The following is a 21,753-nucleotide window of genomic DNA, read 5'->3' on the forward strand; positions in this document are numbered from 1 at the left end:
GTTTGCTTGTGCTATTGTGTCTGAGTGCCTATTGTGTATACTTTACATACTGCCTAACTCTTCTTGAGGGAAGTCTGACTGCTCAGCCACAGCTACCAGGTAAATCTCGGTGGTACAGACTGCTACCAAGTGGGTTTACTGCCAACACCTGTAGTCCTAAATCTTTTGCAGTGGTGCCCAAGGGAACTGCACAGGTTTCTGCCTAACATGGGACATGGGGACAAGCTGGTTTCCTGATGTATGCTAGGCTAGCCTCATGTAGCAGACAAATCAGGGTGGGGGTTGGGGGGGGAAGACTTCGGTAGCACTCTCCAAATACATGCAATAAAACAGGCTATTCTGTCATTGAGGGAGGGTGGACGAAGTAGAACGACGATATTCAGGGCGTGTGAGAGGAGAGTGGTCCTGTGTATACTTGGCATTCCAGAGAAATTGAAAGAAGATGTAGGGCAGGTGCTGGAAGAAGCAGAATAGAAGAGAGCATGCAGCAACACCAAACATTTCTCACGTAATATGAGGTATAAATTAATTCACCACAAATGCTTGCACCCAGCATACTGTGAAGAATCCTACATATCCCTCACTGAAACCCTGCCTCAAGTCTCCTCCCAGGTGGCCACGGAAAGGCAGACCAGATCCCAACACTGGGGGTGGTGTACTGCGGAAGGATCACCTAGGAGGATAAAGGGCCCAGGGTGGTGAGGAGATTCCGTGGGATGAGACACCGTATTTTTCCTGTGACAGGAAGATTCTTCACCAGTGTACCTAAAAAGCTAATGGCTTATTGTCATTTTAATGTTTTTAACCCTCACATTCAATCTTAGGTTGTGAACCCTAAGGTTAATCAATCTGAGCAAACTTGATTAAAAGAAGGATCTTTTGGGGTATCACAAATTAAACACCTTCCTTAATCCCAAGGGTACAATGTATGGAAATGTTGTCTACAATATACCATCTTCCTCTGTAACATCTAATTCTCAAAGCCCCTCTCTTAAAAACGTTAAGGGAATAAAATCTACACTTGTAAGTAATTCAAATATTGGAAAAACTAACTTTGTTAAAAGAAACTACAAGTCCCAGAATCCTAGAAGGACCAAGACGAAGAAGAGAGCTGAAGAGGCATGTAGATGTAGTAGTCAGGCAATTAAGCCTAGTAGCCATTGTAGTAGTCAGGCAATTGAGGAAAATAACCCACACCTGAAAATTATTGCTGAACCTGGGAGACATAAAAGGCCCCATCAGGTGCAGACAGAATGAAGCAGTGGAAGGAGCTGGAACGTCGTCTAGAGTGCAGGCTTTAGCAGTAGAAGCAGAGAGAAGGTACGAGGCTGGCGAATCACGCAGAAGTGGGAGAAAAAGAGGGACGCTGGAACATGTAGACAGCAGATTTCACTTGCAAGTTCTGAGAGAGTAATGTTCCACCATAGTCTGAAGTGCAGAGGCTGAGCAGCGGAAGACGTGCAGGAGAAACAGTTTTCCCCAAGTGAGCCTGATTGCCGTGAATGCCGAGCTGTGAATGTGCAGGAGACTAAGCCAAGAAGCAAGTGGTGAGCCAAGGGGTCCCAGGAGCAAAAGAAACTCACAAATCGAGTGGCCAGACTGAAGACACCTTTTCAGTAGAAGGGTGTGGGTCCCCACCAATCCAGAAGCAGTAGAAGTTGTAGTGGAAGTCGGGAAAGCAGTGCAACCCACAAAGCAAGTGTCTCAGAAGCAGTTGAGTGAAGCAGGGCATTCCAACACATTGTGCAAGCCTTGCCGGCAACTGTATCCCAGCTCCTTATTGACTTGCATATGATGTTATGCAAGCAGAAGTTGTTTGTTGGATTCAAAGTATTACCAACAATGGAAATGTAGCACTTGTGTATACCGTTAAAGACCTGATACTCGTGTGAGACGCTAAAGTACTGATATCCATTTTTCTCATATTAAAAGACTTGCTATCTTACTGAGAGGTTGCGTGTCCCTAATTAAGGAGAGGGAACGATGATAGAACCATTACCGAATGTTAACCTTGACAATACACAAGCTACAAGTTATAAAGACTGAAAACTACATCAAAGAGAGGTTGCGTGTACCTAGTTGTTTTCCCAAAGGAGGCCTGAACTGTATCCTTTGTCTTTATACAGGAATACAATTTTATATGCATCTTTAAACCTTTAAATCTACTTTAAAAAAAGGTTGCGTGCGCCTAATCATGTTTACAACTGAAAGACTGAATTTTATATTCTATATAGAAGTAATATACCTTTCATTTCTACAAAGTAAAGACTATAAACAGTTAAAGAGATGAACAAGCATTAACCAAGCCAAGAGGCAACCCCTGTTAATATTGAAACCAGCCTTTCTAAGTGTTAAAGAGCCATCCAGCTGCATTGTCAAGTTGTTAACAACCAAGTGGCTTAGATTACAAGTGTGCAGTTATTACCTGAAGCTAAGAGAGTGGCACCAAGGCTTCTGGGTAATTACTTGGGCTGATAGCTGGCAGAAAGTTGTGAGCAAAGCTGAAAAAGGGGATTTGGTTGCTTGTAACGAATATTTCGAAGTAGAGACAACATGTGCCAAAGGCTGTTAAAGCAGGAGAGAAGTGAGTCTTAAGGGCCAATCCAGGTTGTTATTGTGGCAAGAGGACATGAAATGCATAGAGGCTGCCCCTTTTTGATAAAGGTTATTCAAACGGAAGAGTGCCTTGCCTTCCTGAAGAGGTTCATAAGAGTGTATCTTGTCAAAGCCTGTCTATCAATTCAAAGCACTGAAACTGTGGCAGTAGTATGAAATACTAAAGACATGGTAGTATAGCTAGTTGTCAATGGATGTAATATTGCAGCAGTCTGAATGAAGTAAAATACTGTGGGACAAAAGTGGCCATTCTCATAGTAAAAGCCAGTATAGGTGGGGTTGTTGAAGTAGAAGCAGCAACACTAAAAAGTCATCCTGACACATATACCAATTTACATATTAAGACTAACTGAAGACGTTTTGAAACTGTTGGTTATGAACTGTGTATTATTGACAGTGGGAATATTACAGTTTCTTTCAAACGGTGGCAAGCTTTCTGGAAGAAGAAACACATTGTCATAAACCAGGATTACCATTGGTGCCATTTTCTTTTCTGGAAGTTGAAAGTGGTTCTTTCATCAAAGTGTAAATGAGTTTGTTGAACTTTTACTTTGGACCTTTTGGAACTAACAGGAACTGGTTAAAAACCTTAATTTTCTTTGTTGAACATTCTGAAGTTAATCCTGGGGAAGGGACCTTACACCCAGGATAAAAATAGGTAATTCAAACATTTTACCAATACTGTTGGTTATATTGTATTGCCATATATTTTATTTCTGTCTTTTGTTTTTTCTGAGGGCCAGTTGTCCTATGTTAGAAGATGTTATTTTAGCTTTAGTTAGGCAGGGAACTCCACAACAAGGGCATTTTTTTTTCATTTATTTTCTTTAATAAAATTGAATATTTTGATACATCAACAAGCAGTTGTCTCTCGCGCATTACTGACCCCTCACAATACATGACGCCGAAAATGGTGCAGAAAATGTTTAACCATGTTAGTGCAAATTTCCCCAAGTGTGCATCCTCTTTCGTCTTCTTGCTGATAGATTGTATCCATCAGCAGTGATTTTTGGATACCGAGGCTTGAGCCTCATTACTCCATCTTCTCGCGTTGAGTATGTAGTCGTGGGTTAGTATTCTTCTTGGTCTGTGTGGTTTTGTCACAGTAGGGCTGGTTTCACAAGGTCCTCGCAGCGATGGGCCACAGGTAGCGGTCGAAGGGATTTGCAGTGGTGGCAGTGAGTCTTCTGATCAGAGGGTTCGGGTTCTGATCCAGTCCTTGGCAGAAGTTCTTACTCAGCTTCGCCAGATGTTCGTCCAACATCTCGATTTCCAGGAGTCTGTGAATGTTCTGCTAATCTTGTGAAGATTGAAGCTCCAGACGATATCCATAGGGCCTTGTTCTGGACTATCTGCAGACTCTTTCAGTGTCGCTCATGGAATGTCATCCATGCTGGGGAGACATTCATCAGGGTAGGTCTGATGATCGCCTTGTAGACATTGATCTTTGTCCGGAGGGGCATTGACTTGGTCTTCAGGAGTGGGTACAGCGCTGTCATCTTACCCGTTGCCTTCTGCTGAGTATTCTCGATACCCCAAGTGTGCATGTCCAAGTCCACATTTATAAACATGTGGTGGGAATGCCCTCAAAGTTTCTGTTGTCTAGAAGTGGAAACTCTAGTGAACTTTACAGGGTGGGCACTCACAAAGTCAATCAAAACATGTCTGCTGGGCAGGCAAATAGCGATGAAGTGGACGCTGTCCATGGGGCTGTCAGACAGACAGGACTAGGGATATGGTTAGATAGGCTACAGCAGAGAAGGATATTAGATTGAAAAATCGGGCCGAACAGGAAGGCATCTACTCTATATGGGATGAATACTTGGACGCAGTACTGGACTCGCCAGATTTAATACCCCCATCATTTTAAAGTGAAACGCGAGTGAGTGTAGGTGCCAGAAGTTAAGGGTACCAACGGGAAGGGTCTAGGGAGAAATGTGGGATGGATGCACAGGGCGCAAGGTGCTTTTTTCGCAGGGTGAAAAGGAGTATGACATGAATTAGGAGTGTTGATGAAAACAAGCAGAGGCGTTGCTGGAGTGGGTAGGGGGAGGCAGAGCAGGTCACTGCCGATGTATGAACTATGTACAGAGATGAATTGTTCATGCTGTTTTTATTTATTCTTGTTATGTATGCTGTTTTGTCAAAAAAAAGAAATATATATCCTATTCCAGTGCAAATGTTGAATCAACTGCGCAATAAAAAAAGATTCAACAACAACAAAAAGAATTCTATTAAGGTAATTTCAAAACATGACATTGACACTGGGATTGATACTTTGGGTCTTCCCAATTCAGGATCCGCATTTTAAACATCGAACTCTTGAGATCGAAATTTTACCGGCAAGTAACATTCATCTGAAAAACAGGCACCAGGCCCACGTGGCACAGCAAAATTATCACCAGGCATGACTGGAAGACTGCAGCACACTGAAGTGACTGTCTAGTGCTGACACTCATGGGAAGGAACCAATCACAAGTAGCCCAATGCAGAGTGAGCATCCCCATTCTCTAGTGCGTCGTTTTACCATTCACATACTAAAGAATTTGCCAGGAAGTTTACCTGGTCGTCAGCGATGGCTTTAGCAAAGCGTGGGCAATCCAGGTGCAGATAGATGTCAGTCAACTGATCCAAAAGCTTCTTTGGCTCAAAACCATACTTCTCAGGATTCTCCACTTTCAGGTCCCGACACTTCGGCCCACATAACTGCTGAAGGTTAAAGTTCAGCATGGCTGCTAATCGGGGACCCAGCTCCTGTGAGTGAGAAATGAAACAAAAGTTGCATCATGCTGGTTCTGTAGAAAGATGATTTTAGAATCAATGCACACAATATGTCAATTTGTGAGGTTATTTAAGTTTTTGTGTGGTGATCAGTATGCTATACGGGGCTACTGAAGAAAGAAAAGGGCAAGGGATTGAAGAAGGCAAAAGGTGTTAAGATATGCCTACACAAACTAAGAAAATGTGCTCTTCCCAAACAGATCTGTTATCCTATTCTTTATATCAAGCAGGACATCCCCACAAAAGCAAACTAATATATGAATCTCTGTCTGAATACATTCCAGCTGGGGAATAGAAAAATGATCTATGGACGAAAAATGCTTTGATTGGGGTTACCTTGACAGGAAAACGGTTATTCAAAGCAGCTTAAAGATTAATCCGGAGAAATGTATGTTGGACCCCACAAAGGGCAAGATGAGTACACTGCAAATGCCAGCTTGTTCCTTCTTGTCAGCTGGTTACTGCGCTTGTATACAAAGGTAATAAAGGAATGGAAGGAAGTCACTGCCATATGGAGAGGGCATGTGTCTTAGGGGCAGGAACGTTATTGTTTAGTAACTTCTCATTCTCACTCAGAACTCTCCTACTCCAAATGTTAAGGTATGCTCTGCTCCTGCTCCCAACTTGAAATTACCAAAATGTCAAGTAGGAAGGACTAGGAAGTCATTACTGAATAAATTCAGGTCAAGCAAAAACTATTTGTTGAGCAAACTGTTTGCTGTGATTAGCCAGGATTTCTTGGCACAGTGAGCATCCATCATAAAAGCATAGGCTTAAGTGTCCCCATAGATGCATATTAAAGGAGATATTTCTATTTTTTTGGAGGATTTTCTTTTGCGTGGTGCTAAAAGGGACGTCTGCAAAATTCGGAGCTTTTATAATCCATTGAATGCATTTAATTAACAATGATACAAGATGTAATTCTACCAAATGTCCTCTTTTATCCTGATCTTTACAATTTCTGAGACGCTCTTCCTTGTAAAGACCTGTGACGAATCTAGCAATATCGTCACTGATTCTCTGGAGGGAAGCTTCTCTTACATGGCCGGAGAAAGGCAGAAGCTACTTGTCTCCGACTCTGTCCTTCGGGGTGGATATCTGTGGAAGGACCACGTGGGGGAAGACCAACTCCAGAGAGGCAGACAAACACTGGATCAAACTACTCTTGCAGTCTTAATTCCCAATGACACGCATGTGCCCCTGCAACATACCATGGTTTATTGTGATGTAGGTAAAGAATGGCCAGGCTTTCTCAACCGACCAACTTATTTACCGTCCCAACCCTTTTTAGTACTGAGACGAGTAGGAGGGATACAGCAATGAAGATGAAAAGAAGCTGGAAGCCAACGTTGCGTTATAGTCTTTGGCAAATTTTAAGCAATGCTGGGAAGTTTAAAGCTGACACAACTGACCAGAATGAGAGAGAGGCAGAAACTGAAACTGCTGTTAACTTGTTCCAACGCCGGTTGGAACACTGAAGGTGAACAGACTGTAAAAAGCAGTACGGAGGCTGACATGAACAGCATGCAAGGAGACCGAACTGAAGTAAGCTCACAGCTTGATGGCTTTAAGCAGCTGAGGCCACACAGAGAAGAAGAAGGCAACGCGAGGGCTAACGGGACACACACCGGGTCACCGGTATGAAAAGGAAGGAGAAGGAAAGATGCAAGAAACACCAAAACTGCCCCATAAACCCAGGGAAAGTGAATGGGTTAGCACAGCGCCTGTAGGGGAATGAATTGTTGCACAGCACGAGAGAGTCAAAGTGATACCATTAAAGAATATAAATATTCTTTATAAATAATAAATAATTTATAAATGTTAAATAAAGAAATGCATGGGAGCAATATTAAGTTGCGACCCAATATTTCAGAAGAGGAAGTATTGTAAATGCAAGCTTTGCTGAGAAAGGGGCAGTGACCCAATATTGGAAAAACATTATTACGTGGATGAAAGAGAGAGTGATTGGAGAATGGAAAAGCCCGGTCAGGTTAGTGAACCAGGTAAACAGTGAGTCTGGAAGTCACACACATACAGGAAGATGAAGTAAAACAGTAGCGTGACATCCTGGCAGGAGAGTAAATCAGGAGAGGAAGGAGAAGTGAACTTGAATTTGTGAAACAGTAACGTGACATGCTGGCAGTAGAGTAAACCAGGAGTGAGAAGGGAAGGATACCTGAAATTGTGAAACAGTGATAAAATGATATAAAAGGGAAGAATCATCCCCCTTTGAAGGATCAATGAGAAAGTCGCAATTACCCTGGCAGGTGAGTACACCAAGGGAGATAAAGCAGCTAATGGAAGTACAAAGTGTGAGAAACTGAACATTTAAGAGAATTGTGTATTGAAAGGTAGCTCAAGGGAAGAATCCTCCCCCTTGGACAAACTCGAACTGCGATTGAGTGACTTTTAAACTACCAGAAGAAATCTAGGGGAATGGAGACCCCTTCCTGGTGGAACTTTATTCTTTTCTCTTCTTTTCTGCACCTTAAAAGTTTACATTTTGGAACTATGGAAGAAAGCTATAAGTGTATAGCCTATAGAAATCCTGTTGCACACATTATATTCAGTTTAGGGTTTTTGGACACAAGGCGCTCTTTTGTTTAACATCCTGACACAGACGATCCTTAGTTTTGTTGAGGCAGGAAAACCCCTTTTAGGATTAGGGATAGATAGGATTTCCCCCAACCCTCATACTATTTTGATAAATAAAAGTATATCTATCATTAATGTCTATCTGAACGGCACCAATTTGGTTCAGGGACCTCGGCCCGATCACCACCTTTGTGATAGGCGATTCCGCGTCTTATCAACTTCCTCCTTTCTCCTGCTACTCCTTGTGCCGCCTCTCTGGCACACTCATCTTCGTCCTCTGCTCACCCTCTGGCCCCTCTACCACCTCTGAAGGGTGTACCTCAAGCCTGTAACCCTCCACAGAAGTCTTTCCAATGTGGCAACCTGCTCCACGTCGCTACTTTCAACTCTCGTTCTGCTGTCAAACAATCCTCTGACATCGGTCACCTCCTCAAAGAATTCGACCTAGATTTCCTTGCTCTCACGAGACATGGTTTACAGCCAGTTCTGTCACAAGTGTTGACACTCTCCTCCCGGTGGGCTCCAAGATCCTCTCCGAACCCAGAACTAACTGCCCTGGAGGTGGAGTAGCCCTGATCTTTCTGGGGTGGAACCCGGCCTCTGTCATCTCTATGCAGGCCTACTCCTCCTTTGAATGCCTGGTCTGCAGGCTCTCTATCTCTCCTGGCCTCTCTCTAACTGTGGCCACCATCTATAGGCCCCCTGGTCAGCTCACCCTCTTCCTCTCTGAATGGGCCGTCCTCTCCTCTCCTTGCCTCTACTTCTCAACTTCTACTCTGAGATCTCAACATCCACTTGGATGCTTTTAATCCCTCCTCTGGGCTTTTCCGTAACCTCTGAGACACTCTCTCTTTCCATTCTGCCCTGACAAACTCTGCCGGACGTTCTTTGGATGTTCTCATCACCTCAGACATCCCTCTCTCTAACCCTCTCACCACACCTCTCTCTTGGACTGAGCACTTTCTACTCTCCTTTCATCTGAAACTCTATCCCTCAGGCAAAGCTGCCCCACCCCCCTGACCACTGCCACCCATCTTCCCGGTCATTCTGCCCATGAAGCGTGCGTCAATGGATGCTTTTGTCTCTACTTTCTCTGCTCCTCCTACTCCTGTGGCTGACTCGCACCCTGACATAGCCCTTTATAATATGCATCTTTCTATTTCGAGCTTACCTACAAAAGCAACTCTTGGCATGATTCCGACCTCGCCATCCTGAAACGCAAGTGCAGGGTGGCTGAGAGGAAGTGGAGGGCTTCGGGCGCACAAACTCTTTTAAATCTGCAAGGAACTGGGCAATCCTATTACAGTCCCTACCTCTCCTGTTCCCTCCCAGGCCCTCTGTATGGCTCTGGCCTCTCACTTCTCTGCTAAAACTTAGGACATCCTGTTCTCCATCTCCTCTTCCTCTCCATCTTCCTCTCTCACCTCCCCTTTTGCCATCTCTCCTCTCCTCCTCCTTTCTTCTCTTTCTCTCTGACAACACCTGACGAGATTTCTAGACAAGTTTCTAGACAAGGTTCCCCTCAGCCTCCTCTCCTCTCTCGCTCATTCCTGATGGTCTAGCCGTGATTCAGGTTTGGTGCGCTTCCAGTGATCTCTGCCTTAATGCCAGTAAAACAGAGATCCTTCTCTTTGGGACTCCTGCCCCTGCTTTCCCTATCTCTCTCTCTCTCTCTCTCTCTCTCTCTCTCTCTCTCTCTCTCTGGCCGCCCGCCTTGGGCTATCTTCCTTCGCCTTCCTACGAGGCAAAAAACCTTGGCGTCATCTTCGACTCCGCTCTCTCTTTCTCTCCCCACATCTCGGACGTAGCAAAGAAGGCCCACTACCAGCTGCACTTCCATAAAGGGACGCCTCTCTTTCTCACTTTCCCCCAGAAGCTAACTGTCTCCCGAGCCCTGGTTCTCTCTAGGCTGGACTACTGCAACAGCATCTTTCTCAATCTGCCTTTCTCTACTCTCAGTCCTCTGCATCTAATCCAGAACAGGACTGTCAGACTTATCCTTGGCCTCCAGCCCAGGGCCCGTATCTCTCCAGTCCTGAAATCTCTCCACTGGCTCCTGGTGGTGGCAAGGATCAAGTTCAAGGCCCTTTGCATTGTCCACAAGGCTTTCTGGGGCCGGGGCCCGCACTACATCCAACGCCCTCTTCCAAAATACCTTCCTTCTCGAGCACTTCGCTCAGCTACCTCCAACTCTCTAAGGGTTAGATGCTTCTCCAGGCTCAGAGTGGGTGGTAGATCTCTCTCCTCTGCAGGTGCCACCCTGTGGAATGGCCTCCCTGCCTCTCTCAAACTTGAGCCGGACCACCTGAAGTTCTGGAAGTAGCTCAAAACTTTTCTCTTCTACTCTGCTTTCTCTCTCTCCCTCCCTCCCCTGCTGACATAGCTGGCCTGCCTTTCTGCTGAACCAACTGTTTGCTTGGCTACCCTCCGAGTCGCACTGGTTGCCAGGCTCTTTCTTGATCAGTCACCCTTGCACTGCCTCCTGGCCTACCACACACTTAGGAGCTGTAACTGTAACCCTACAGTCCCTTGTTCTCCTTGCACTACCCAGAGCCGCACTGCCCTTACCCAGAGCATTGCTGCCCAGTTTCCCCTCCCCTCCCCCTTGCACTCCACCCCCTCCCTTTTCCTTGCACTTCCCGCCCGCACAATCTGAATGGCACAAGGCCTAGTAAGATTGTTTGTCTTGTCTTCCCTCCCTTCTCTTGTCGCACCTAGAAACACTTGTGTACAGGCGCGTTATAAATGACTTATCATATCATAACAAGCACCTAACATGCCACTCTGTCCGAGTCTTACTCTTGACCCCTTACAGACCATTCTATAATTACATTTTCCATGCTCTTTTCAATTACCTCTTTTTCACATATTCCCCATCCACCTTCATCCTAAAGTTTATTTTCCAAAGTGATTTATATATTGCTTCATGGTGGATTCCTCCTGCTTTTAAGGGTTAATCTCCATCTCAGATTTCCATGCCCTCTTCACAATAATGTCTTGCTACCACAATTTTGCCCCTTACGATTAAATAACCATCCCAACTATTAATAAACTGAATGGTACTCAATTCATTGAATTTAATTGATGTTTTATTTATATTGCACTCGTTTCTGAGCATGACAAGGCAAGGGAGGGGAACAAGGGAGATCAAAAAAACAATGATCTTACTAGGCCCGGTGACATTGAGAACGCGCAAGTGCATGGAAGAGGGAAAGGGGAAAAGTGCAAGGAAGGGGGGAGAAATGGAATGTGTGGAGCAAAGCAAAAAACAAATAATGAAATACATGAATAATAAAAGGCAACAATCAGTAGTAGTGCAGCCAGCAAGTGGCAAGTGCTGGGTTTAGGCAGCAGACATGGTATGTCTCAAAGTGCAGGAAAAAAAGGGGGTACTGTATGGTTACAGATACAGACCCCAGTGCAAGGGGGAGGCCAGGAGGCAGTGCGGGTGGGTGGCAGGGTGAGGAGGTACCTGGGCCCAGAAGACAGAGGGTAGGCCAGGTGCATAGTGCTGAGTGGGAACAGATCAGCAGGGGGGAGGAGGGGGCGAAGACAGAAACAAAGAGGAAGGTCTTGAGGAGCTTCCAGAACCGGAGAGGGTTCTGCTCAAGTTTCAGAATGGCAGGGAGGCTGTTCCAGAGGGAGGCCCCAGCCGAAGGCAGAGATCTACACCCAACTAGTTTCTTGGAAAAACGACTAACCATGAGGGAGTTAGAGGTAGAGGAGCGAATGGCACGAGTGGGGAGGTATTTACAGAGCGATAGCTGAAGGTATTTTGGACCCAGGCCGGGAAAGCTTTGTGGATAGTGCAGAGGGTTTTGAATTTAATCCTTGCATCCACTGGGAGCCAGTGGAGAGATTTCAGGGCTGGAGAGATATGATCCCAGGGCTTGAGGCCAAGGACAAGTCTCGCAGTCCAGTTATGGATTAGTTGCAGAGGGCCGAGAGTAGAGGCAGGTAGATTTAGAAAGAGGCTGTTGCAATAGTCCAACTTTGAGAGAACCAGGTCTCGGGAGACAGTGAGCTTCTGGGGGAAGGAGAGGAAAGGAAGAGTACCTCTGAGGAGGTTCGACTTTAGAGACAGAGATATGTGCAGAGAAGGAAAGTGTGGAATCAAAGATGACCCTGAGGTTTTTGGCCTCGCAGTTGGGGGTATGAGGAGGGTCAAGGAAAGCCGGCCAGAGGGTGAGGGGAAAGGAGGGTAAAGGTGTGTCGAAGTATCAATCAGAAGTAGGAAGGCCAGAGTAGGTTGTGCATGAATTTGATCATGTACACGACAGGTGTACACAGATCTCAGGGATCTACATATAGTATGTACCAGACCATATGGGATGAACACATTTAATTGGCGACAGTAAATGTTTTCTGCTCCATCACTCAATCCTAAACTGTATACAAAGTAATGGGTGAGAAAGAACATTCGGAAGCACATTCAAATTTGCAATGTTCACAAACCAAAGCCCAATTTTCTCAACTATTTCTTGTTCTTTTGCATTCTTGTTTCTCCAAAATAGGGAGCAACAACATCACATTTTTCTTCATTTCTTATGTTACTTGGGTCACTTGCATTTCTGTACAGTATGTGCAACTCTATCCCACCCAATAAACGGAACACTACAACAGTGCAGACTACCAGATTGCAAAATGCAAGCCTAAACAAATCTCCTCTGAGTTTTACTATTGTACTTTCAAGACACAAAAGAAAGTAAACGGTGTGATAAGGACACCTTTGTGGGCATTTTATTTTTATTTGAACATTGAAAGTGCCACAAAACCACTTTTTCGTCTGGTTTTATAAGCAGATAAAATGGGAATTAAGTAGACAGTGAAAGAAACAGCAACAGCAGCTTCCTCTGCACTTCTCTGCATTTCATTTGGCCTGCCAGAATGGCAAGCTGGAATCTAGGGAATAGCGGGTGGGTGTTACTCCTCAGGACACATTCTGCTTATGCCACTTTACCAGAAGTGGAATTTAGAAAATAGCACCTGCAAGACTGAAAATTGACTGACCCATGTTGCCGCCATGAAGATATCGGCGATAGGAACAAGAGTGTTGGAAGTCATGTCATGGATGTGCCATATTCCTGGTGAAATGAGCATGGACTAACTCTGGAAGCAGTGTCACTTGGATACTTTGACAGTGTGCAATGCAATAACCAATGCAATGGACAACAGTAGCATTAGAGGCTCATCATCCTGCAGTATTTCTACCTAAAGTAATGAGGAACGTAGGAGTAGCAATCAACTCACTCCTAATAGGCATGGTGGGTGTTTCTTCCACTGGGCTCTTTGTACATGCAAAATGAGTCTGCTGTTGGATTCAACCAATAATGTTTTTAAAACATTGTTAATAATCTCAAATCTGATATGGATATAAGAGAATGTAAAGTAGGAAGGACAGCACCCTGTCCACTGTCTCCTAAAAAGACTGCATACGTGTATAAAATAGAAAGAGCATGCAATTCATGCACTTTGTTGAAGAAATTACTAACAGTGACTCACAGAAAGATTTTAACACATGAGATTCCTGAGAGGTATGGTGGAGTACATTTAAATGCCTTTACAGACCCAAATAAATGTTTGAGGGTTTGGCCCAAGTGAGCGTCTGACCTGCACGTAATATAGCTCCTGTAGCTTCCCTATTGATAACATCCAGATAGACATAGCCCTGGAAGAACAAACCTCTCTGTAATGTTCTTTCTGATGGATGTTCCTCCAATGGATTCCTCATCTTTGATAGCTATTTCCCAGTGTAGCTGCTCTTGGGAAATTATTTTGCCACCAGGGGGTGCAGCTCGGCTCCGCTCAACACCTCTATATTCTCTGTGCCAAACAGGACATCAGGGGAAGTATATATTGAGAAGCAGCACCCATTGACATCAGTTCTGCCTCTTTTCTCTAGCACTCTGATGCTGAGGGACCAGAGAAGCCAAAGACATACTAGCTTTACACCGGTTAGGAGGATCATGAGCAATCTTTGGGAAGAACATCTACTAGAAAGAACATTACTGAGAGGCAAGTAATTTGCTCTTCTAATGGATTCCTTCCTCAAACAGAGTCCTCATCTATGATAGACTCCCATAGCAGTACGTAGACCTGCAGGAGAGAAAGGAAACTGTGACACAGGCATGGTGACAAGAGAGAGACAGACTCAAAGTAAGATTTCAAAACCTTTATTTAAAGTTTTAGGTTTGGTGTAATGCCTAACTAATTCTAACTATAAAGGGATGTTTCCCTGAAATGATGCTTCGAAGGGCCGCTGATGTCTGGAAGTCCAAATAAAAAGCCTGTGTCTAAACCTATCCTTGCCCTCACTCTAAACAAAAATGTGTTGGGGAGTCTCTTGTCAAAAATGAAAAGTAGTAGTTCAACAGAAAAACAGGAAATCCAGGATTAAATTCCGGTAGCTTTCGTGGAAGGCGTGGCTTTAAGCTTGCCAAAAGGAGTTCAATCAAACAGGGCTGCTTGCAAGACCTTCACCACAGGGTCCTTGCAGTAAATTCAAATACCTTCAGTGCCTTTGCGTTCCTTGGGATTACCTTCCCTAAGTTTCAATTTATACAAGGTTCAAGCACCACAAAGGAAATGTATTAAAGTTCTCTTTTAAGCTTCTCAGGGTTCCCTTCCCCACGCTTTAGTACTTGCAACACTATAAAAAAAACACAATAAGCCTCCAACTTAGTCGGGCCTCTTAGGGTTCCCTTCGCCAAGCTCAAGTCCCTTTCAGCTGTCAAACAAAAAGTTAGTTTTATCAGGATGTTCTTTGATTTCTTAAGTAGGCCTCTCAGAGTTCCCCTTCCTCAAGCACAGGCCACTTCCACCTTTCAAACACGAAAACAAATATATCACAGTTCCTTTCAGGTTTCACAGGGCGCCCTTCCCCCAACCTTAGGCCCCTCTAATGCCAAACACAAATTCAGCTGGTCAAGATATGCCTTTTCCTTATTTACAGATTCCTTTACATACAACCTTTTCATGGGGTAGATTCAAAGGCTTTTGAAAACGCCAAGCTCTTTGCTTTTCCTTAGCGCAACCACTCTAACCATTTGCCCCTCTCTTTGTTTCTGACTTGCACTTTTCCTTGGTACTTTATCTTAAAGTGTTTATCATGCCAGCTTGCATTGCCTTTTATTCATTTCACTTTGTCGTGCACACTTGCACTGTTTTTTTCCACTCTATACTTCTTCTGTACCTCTTGCACCTTCCTGCTTTATTGTGCTTCTTGCACCCTTCTATTTCACTCACTTCTGTCATTGGCTGTGGACACTTTCACTTCTTTTCCTTTGCCGTGCGTCCTTGCACCTTTAAACTGTACACTTTCCTTATCCGTGCTGACGTGCACCTCTTACTACTTTCCATGCGGGCAACTTGCCCTCTCTTGACTTTCTCGGGCGCCGTCCCACTTTTCTCTTACTTTGCTTCTGTTTGCTTTTAACTTAACATCTGGACCTGGGGCCTTTCTGTCAAGTTACTTTACTTTCTGTCCTCTTATTTCTGCGCGCACTGTTTCTCTTCTGGTACTTTCTTTGAATTACTTTCTGCTTCTTGCTTTCCGCTTCGTGCCGTTTCACCAACCTTGCTTTTCCTCCATTTCCCACTCCAGCCACCTGCACACTCCAGAGTTGATCTCTCTGTCATACGAAACTCACCGGGTAGCAAAGCGCTGGCAAATGTTTTCTCCTGGAGGCTTTGTGTCGAGGTTAGAGTCTCACCACCTGCCCCTCAGACGTCCTTGGGCTCGGCACACAGCCCAAGGGAACAAGCAATTGCACAGACTCTGCCAGCAGGGTCCCAGCTGCACCCCTCCTCACACACTGGGCCAGCGTTGCAGCACGCTGCTCTCCTCCGGCCCCTTCTTCCTGCAGCTTTGTGGCTTCTCTGGTCCAAAATGCCTCTCCAGCTCGTTCATCCATCCATCCATCTGTGAGAAACCACACCTTTTATAGTGAACAAAAACAGTCAAGTGGAGTCAGGTGTAAAGGGCCACCATTAACTGCCTGACCTGTCCTGACTATTAATGGGACAACTCGAGTTCTTTCTAGGGTAGGTTGCCCTTACTTTCTACATGCTATTCCTGTGGGTAATCTTTACTGATCTTAGTTGCCTCTTCCTCGTCTCAGTATTTGCTGGAAAGGGGGAGATGGGGTGAGATTGGAGCTACCCCATAAGACTAAGGGAGAGTAAGTTGGGGTATTTTTGGGACTGGGGGAATACCATGTCTGACCCTTGGGTATCCTCCTCCCAATGCCTCATAACCCTCCACTTAGGTGATCCTCCCTCGATTGTCCACCCCCAGGCACTGGCGTAACGGGAGCCCCCGCAGTGCAGGGGGGCCCATGCTAGCCATGCCCAGCCAGAGGGGGCCAGTGGCCGTGTGCATGGGCACCCCCAGCAGGGCTTGCAGGGGGACCCCACATTTTTTGTTACATCACTGCCCCCAGGGTCGGGATCCAAAAGTGGTAACCCTTACCTGGCAACCTGAATGGAAGATCCTGAGGCAGTGTGTGGGAGAATACCATCAGGTTTCCCTCAGCACCTATACCAGAGAGCCCTGGAGAACTGCCCTACCAAACAAGTGTCATGCCCTGCATGGGAAACCAAACAAACAAATTACTAGTAATGTTCTACTGATGGACGTTCCTCCCATGGACTCATCACAGATCTTCCCTTCCAGCCATCAACAGATCTCTGAAACCCATCTCGTATCAGCCCGGCATTGAGGATCCTTGGCACTGATGGATTTGGGTCTGGATGTGACATTGACATAAATAAAGCACACAGCGCCTTGTGGCCTTAGTTATTGCATTTCCCCCCCATGCTCAGCCACGTTGGGGGATCACGAATAAAGAGAGATGCCTTTTGGCGTTAAAGGAGAAAACCATAGGAAGATCCTTGATTGTGGGTTAGATTGGGAGAGCGACGAGGAATCCGTGGGTGGAAGACCCATCGGGGTGCACATTACCAGAGGTAAGTAATTTGTTCTTCTAATGGATTGTGTCCTTCCATGGATACCTCATCTTCCATAACTCCCATAGTAATAAAATATTGTAGGAGGAGCTAACTCTGCAACAGTCATGTAAAGATATGTTGAAGGACAGCTCTGCCAAAACGGCTTTCCTGAGCTGAGCATCCAGGCAAGTGTTTTGCAAACATTTGGATGGAAGCCCACGTTGAGGTCTCACAAATGTCTTTTACAGGGACTCCTCTTTGGAGAGCTGAAGTAGTGGCTATGCCCCTGGTTGAGTGCGCCCTGAAGCCCTCAAGGATAACATTTTCCCCGCTCAAGAGTAGCACTCAGAGACACACTGTAAAATTCAATTGGAAATGGTCTGTTTTGTCAATCCCTTGCATGGTTTTGGGCCGATGAAGAGCTGTCTTCCAATTGGAAAGGGTTTGTCCCAGCAATATAAAAATTCAAGGCCCTTCATGGGCCAAGTCTGCACAGCCTTTCCTCCTCTTTAGAAGGATAAGGCAGTGGGTACAAAGCTGGTAAACAGATTGTCTGCGATAAGTGAAACTCAGACACTACAATAAACTGAAATGAAGGACATACCCGGAGCATCACCTTATCTTTGGAAAAGATCAAGAAGGGTGGTTTGCAGGACAAGGCCTGCAATTCACTTACCCTATGCGCCGAGGATATTGCTACCAAGAAGGCAGTCTTCATTTGTGGAGCCTCAATGGGCATGAAGGCATCGGCTCAAAAGGTGATTCCATAAGTAATGTCAATACCAAATTAAAATCTCATGCCAGCACCACAAAAGGGTTCAGGGGTAAGCGTTTGTCAGTCCTTTCAAAACTTGTATAATTAAGGGGTGTGATGAATCCTGTGAAATCACCACTAAAGCCGTGGAATGGGACTCCTCTCACATGGCCAAAGGAAGGCAGCCGCCACCTGACCCTGGGAACGGTATCATGAGGGAGGATCATGTGGGGAGACCCCCATATCAAGGAAAGGTGGTATGAGGAACTCATGGTGACAACAAGTAAGACAGACACAAGTCATCACAGTTAAAGGGTGTTTATTGAACAATGAGATCTGTATGCAGGGTGGAAAAAACGCCTAATCTAAACCTAAATCTAAGATGGGAGCAAGCTTCGACCATCAAATGAAAAATAAGGCAGTCCGAATTGCGTTGTGTCTTCCTTCCCCACATTTTGAACACAGGGTAAGATGGAAGCTTGGAGCACAATACTGTCTCAGGTTTTTCCAGCACAAGACGACAGTTCCAAAGGCAGCTCTCAGTACACACTCTCGGGCTTTCCCAGCCGCAGCTGATGGGCATGGGAAGGAGAAGTAGAGCGGCAGGAGCAGCAGAAGCCAAGGCCACAGCAGATGTCACAGCCGGGGAAGCAGAACCGTGGAAGAATGCTGAGCTGTGAGAAGCCCAGCAGAGAATGATAAGCGCTCACTCCAACAGACTGGCTTACCTGAAGTCCCGGTGGAGCCTGGTGAGCTCCCGGGAAGTGCAGCATGAGCAGAAGCAACCACCGGAGCGCTGTCAGCAGTGCTGGCAAGACGGAGAGTGTCTGACAGTGACTGGAGGTCCGGCCTGCATTGACGTCCACAGCAGCCATGTGAAAACACCCAGAGATGCCGAAGAAGCTGGTGAGTTTACCTAGAGAAGAGAGGTAACCCCGGGGCACTCCGTAAGGGACAATTACAATTCAAAGAAAATTGTGAAATCCGACCAAGTAGAAAAGAAGGGTAAACAAGGTACAATTCTCCTCACCTGGGACATCAGTCTGGGGAAACCTGGAACCCGCGTTGCCATTGATACAAACAGGGAGACCACTGAGAGTTGTGTGAAATTAAAAATCACACCTGGCAGGCGAGTAAAGATCGTCGAACCGTCTTGCTCAGCATTTGATGGTCGGCTCTGGGCGTGACGTCTGGCAGCATGTAAATACTCTGTCACTACGCCCCACACCTCAGTTCCTTTTTTCCACGAACTGTAGGAACACAAGCAAGTCTTAAACTCCTCGATGTTTTCTGCAGAAAACCTTATTTTTTTCAAATTCCTCAACGCGAGATGTCGATCGCTCAGGTTTCTGGCTTCAAGTGGTGTACTGATTGTGGCACCAAGATGTCTATCACTGACCCACACAAGTTCTGTCTCTGGTGCCTCGGCATGGGTCACTGGACGGAAGGGTGTCTGTTGTGTGCCAAAATGCAGTTGAAATCCGTTCGCAATCGAGCAGCTAAGCTTGCGCTTGGCTGGCCTTCCTCTAAATCTCTGGCCTGGTCGACGGTTCGGTCCTCAGAGGTCGAAACAGAGGGGGACACCCCTGAGAAAGAACATCGGCGGAAGAAGAAACTGTCCCACTCGAGCCATTCTTCCTCGTCCCGAAAGAAGAAGAGGTGTCGCGCCTTTGTCGGGACTCTGATTCATCGATGGAAAAAAGGTAAGCCGCCAGCGGGGCCTACCACCCGCCAAGAGTGGGAGAATTTTAAGACCTCTATGCTCGAGATGTTTAAAAGCATGCTGCATGCTAGGGAGAATTCTCTTCTAGGGCTAATTTCCCTCACCTAGTGAGTCCCCCCAGCAGCTTTGCTGGATTTCTGGAGTTTATTTTTTCCACCTGGTAAGAGCGTACATCTTTTTCCACTCTTACATGTGTTTTGGCCTATGTGTTTTTACTCATTGTGTGATCTTGGGCACTGGAGCACACCACTCCAAGTGCCCCTGTTCTTGTATGGGTTACACAACACCTTTAGTGTAGTAACCCAGGGTTATCTTTTAGACTTCGCTCTGACACCATTTCTCTGGGGCTGACTACTGTCCCCCAGAGAAAGGTAAAGTTGCCATTTACTTTACATAGTCATTTTTACCACAGACCCAGTACACCCCATCTTACATGGGGTACTGGATAGGGATAATCTGTACCCCTTTTCTGTCTGTACCTCCCTGAGCATTGTTTTGCTCTTTTAACATTTAGACTTGGCTGGTGGCAGTGGTATCTACGCTAACTTTTCTACCGCGATTATATTAGATACATGTGGTCCTGTTCTTGGCTATTATATTAGCCTCGAACATAAACCCGCTTGACCAAATTGTCTTTCTTTTGGCTCCGGTTGGGTTTATTCACCATTTCTTTTTGTTAAAGTCCTTCTTGTGTTTTAATTTGCGCGGCACACTAGTTTCCCCTTTTTTGTTCACCGTCTTTTGGCGCGCTTCTGTAGAGAAGCCCTCCTCTTGGCGCCTGGGTGTCTAGGTAGACTGAATGTAGGGAAGGGGTGTAGTCACCCCCTGCACAGGGTATCCTAGGAAACCCAAGTCGCACTTTGCCATGATTGGCTGAGGTGGTTCTCCCGGCTGGACAACCCCCCTGCTGCGTGATTGGGGTTTTTTGCGCATAAAAGGCAGGTCTCTTGGGCTAGAAGTCAGAGTCGCCTCTGAAACTACAAGGAACCGAAGAGAAGTGGAGAGAACGATGACAGCTGCAACTACCCCGTCCCGGTGAATCCCTGCTGCAGTCCTGAGCTATCTTCCCTTCGACGACTAAGAGAAGATCCAGCCCGGAGTCTTCTTCCCATGAGCCTGGGTGGGGATAACCAGCTCATCTTCTTCAGCCAGAGATCTCCACTGTGGTCGAAATCGCTGCACACTGCTGTAGTGGTCCGGATAGCCACCTGCTGAGCCTCTCCTGTTTTTAAGGAGCACACCTTTGCGTTGTCGCTGCTGCTGGCTTCATCCCTGTGTGGTGCAGACCCCCTTCAGACGTCCTCCTTCACAACGTAGCTCCAGGAATCGTGGGTCTGCGGGAAACCAACAGGAACAACTGCAAGGGCACCAGCTGCATCGTGGGAATAAGGTACTGTGTTCTACTCGAGGAAACTGGGTGAATCCCTTTTCTTCATCCTCAAGGCATCCCTCCTTCTCATAACTTTTGCTTCCGAACATTGACAATATCCAAGTACTTTTTGGCTACACTGAATCGTGAACTGTCTAACGGTGTGATCTTCGGTACAGGCCTCCGGTGTCACCAAAACCTGACTCCGACCCTTTGACTTTTGAACTCCTGTTTCTGAGTGTTTCTCGATACTGTCTGCCTAACCTAAATATTGCCTGTGATTTTTGCCTCCAACTCCCTCTGGGTATCTCAGGTGCTAAGTGTGTTTTTGCCCCGGTAGCATTTCATGTCACGGATACGCGTATAATTAGTAGACCGAACTGTCAAAAAGTGATCGCAACCGTATCCGCGGTATCGTGTTTTGTTCATAACACCAGTTCATTCAAACACAGGGTATTTACCTTGAGACTTACTGTACAACGTGAATAGGTTAGTTGTAGTATATTTAACGTGTGGTTTTGTTTAAAGTTTAATAGAGGTGTTGTGTTTATAACTGATGGTTTAAAAATAAATGTACTTATATTTTTTACCTGAAACCTTGAGTCAGTGTTTGCTTGAGCCAAAGAAATTGTGGTCCCTTTGTGTAATCTCTGCTACTGCTCACATACTCTTGGTCCCAAGGGAGGGAGAGTCTCCTAGACCTCCTTACCAAACCGCAGTTAATAGACATCTGGAGGGTTCTACCCCCGGGCAAAAGAGGCTTTACCTCTTATTTCCGCACTGCATGAGAAATAACCCATATTGATTACCTCTGCACCTTTAGAGAGCTGCAAGGGAGGGTCTCCTCCTGCAACCTTGTCCCTGTCAGTTGGTCCGACCATGACATGGTCTCCATGGAATCCACCACGGCAGGTCTCCGTAGACAGGATTCTCGTTGGCATTGTAATGACACCCTGTGGAAAGATG

General features: G+C 45.8%; 1 protein-coding gene across 2 annotated transcripts in view; it reads right to left on the reverse strand.

Moving 5' to 3' along the window:
- Positions 1 to 21,753, reverse strand: part of UBE4B (ubiquitination factor E4B) — a 2,401,822-nt gene that overhangs the window by 449,250 nt on the left and 1,930,819 nt on the right. For both annotated transcript variants that reach the window (XM_069609995.1, XM_069609996.1), the window contains one exon: positions 5,179 to 5,370. In XM_069609995.1, the coding sequence (XP_069466096.1) occupies positions 5,179 to 5,370 (192 nt within the window). The remainder of the gene's footprint in view (positions 1 to 5,178; positions 5,371 to 21,753) is intronic.

Source organism: Ambystoma mexicanum, chromosome 8 (genome assembly GCF_040938575.1).
Source record: "Ambystoma mexicanum isolate Mex_15411 chromosome 8, UKY_AmexF1_1, whole genome shotgun sequence".
Lineage (NCBI taxonomy): Eukaryota > Metazoa > Chordata > Amphibia > Caudata > Ambystomatidae > Ambystoma > Ambystoma mexicanum.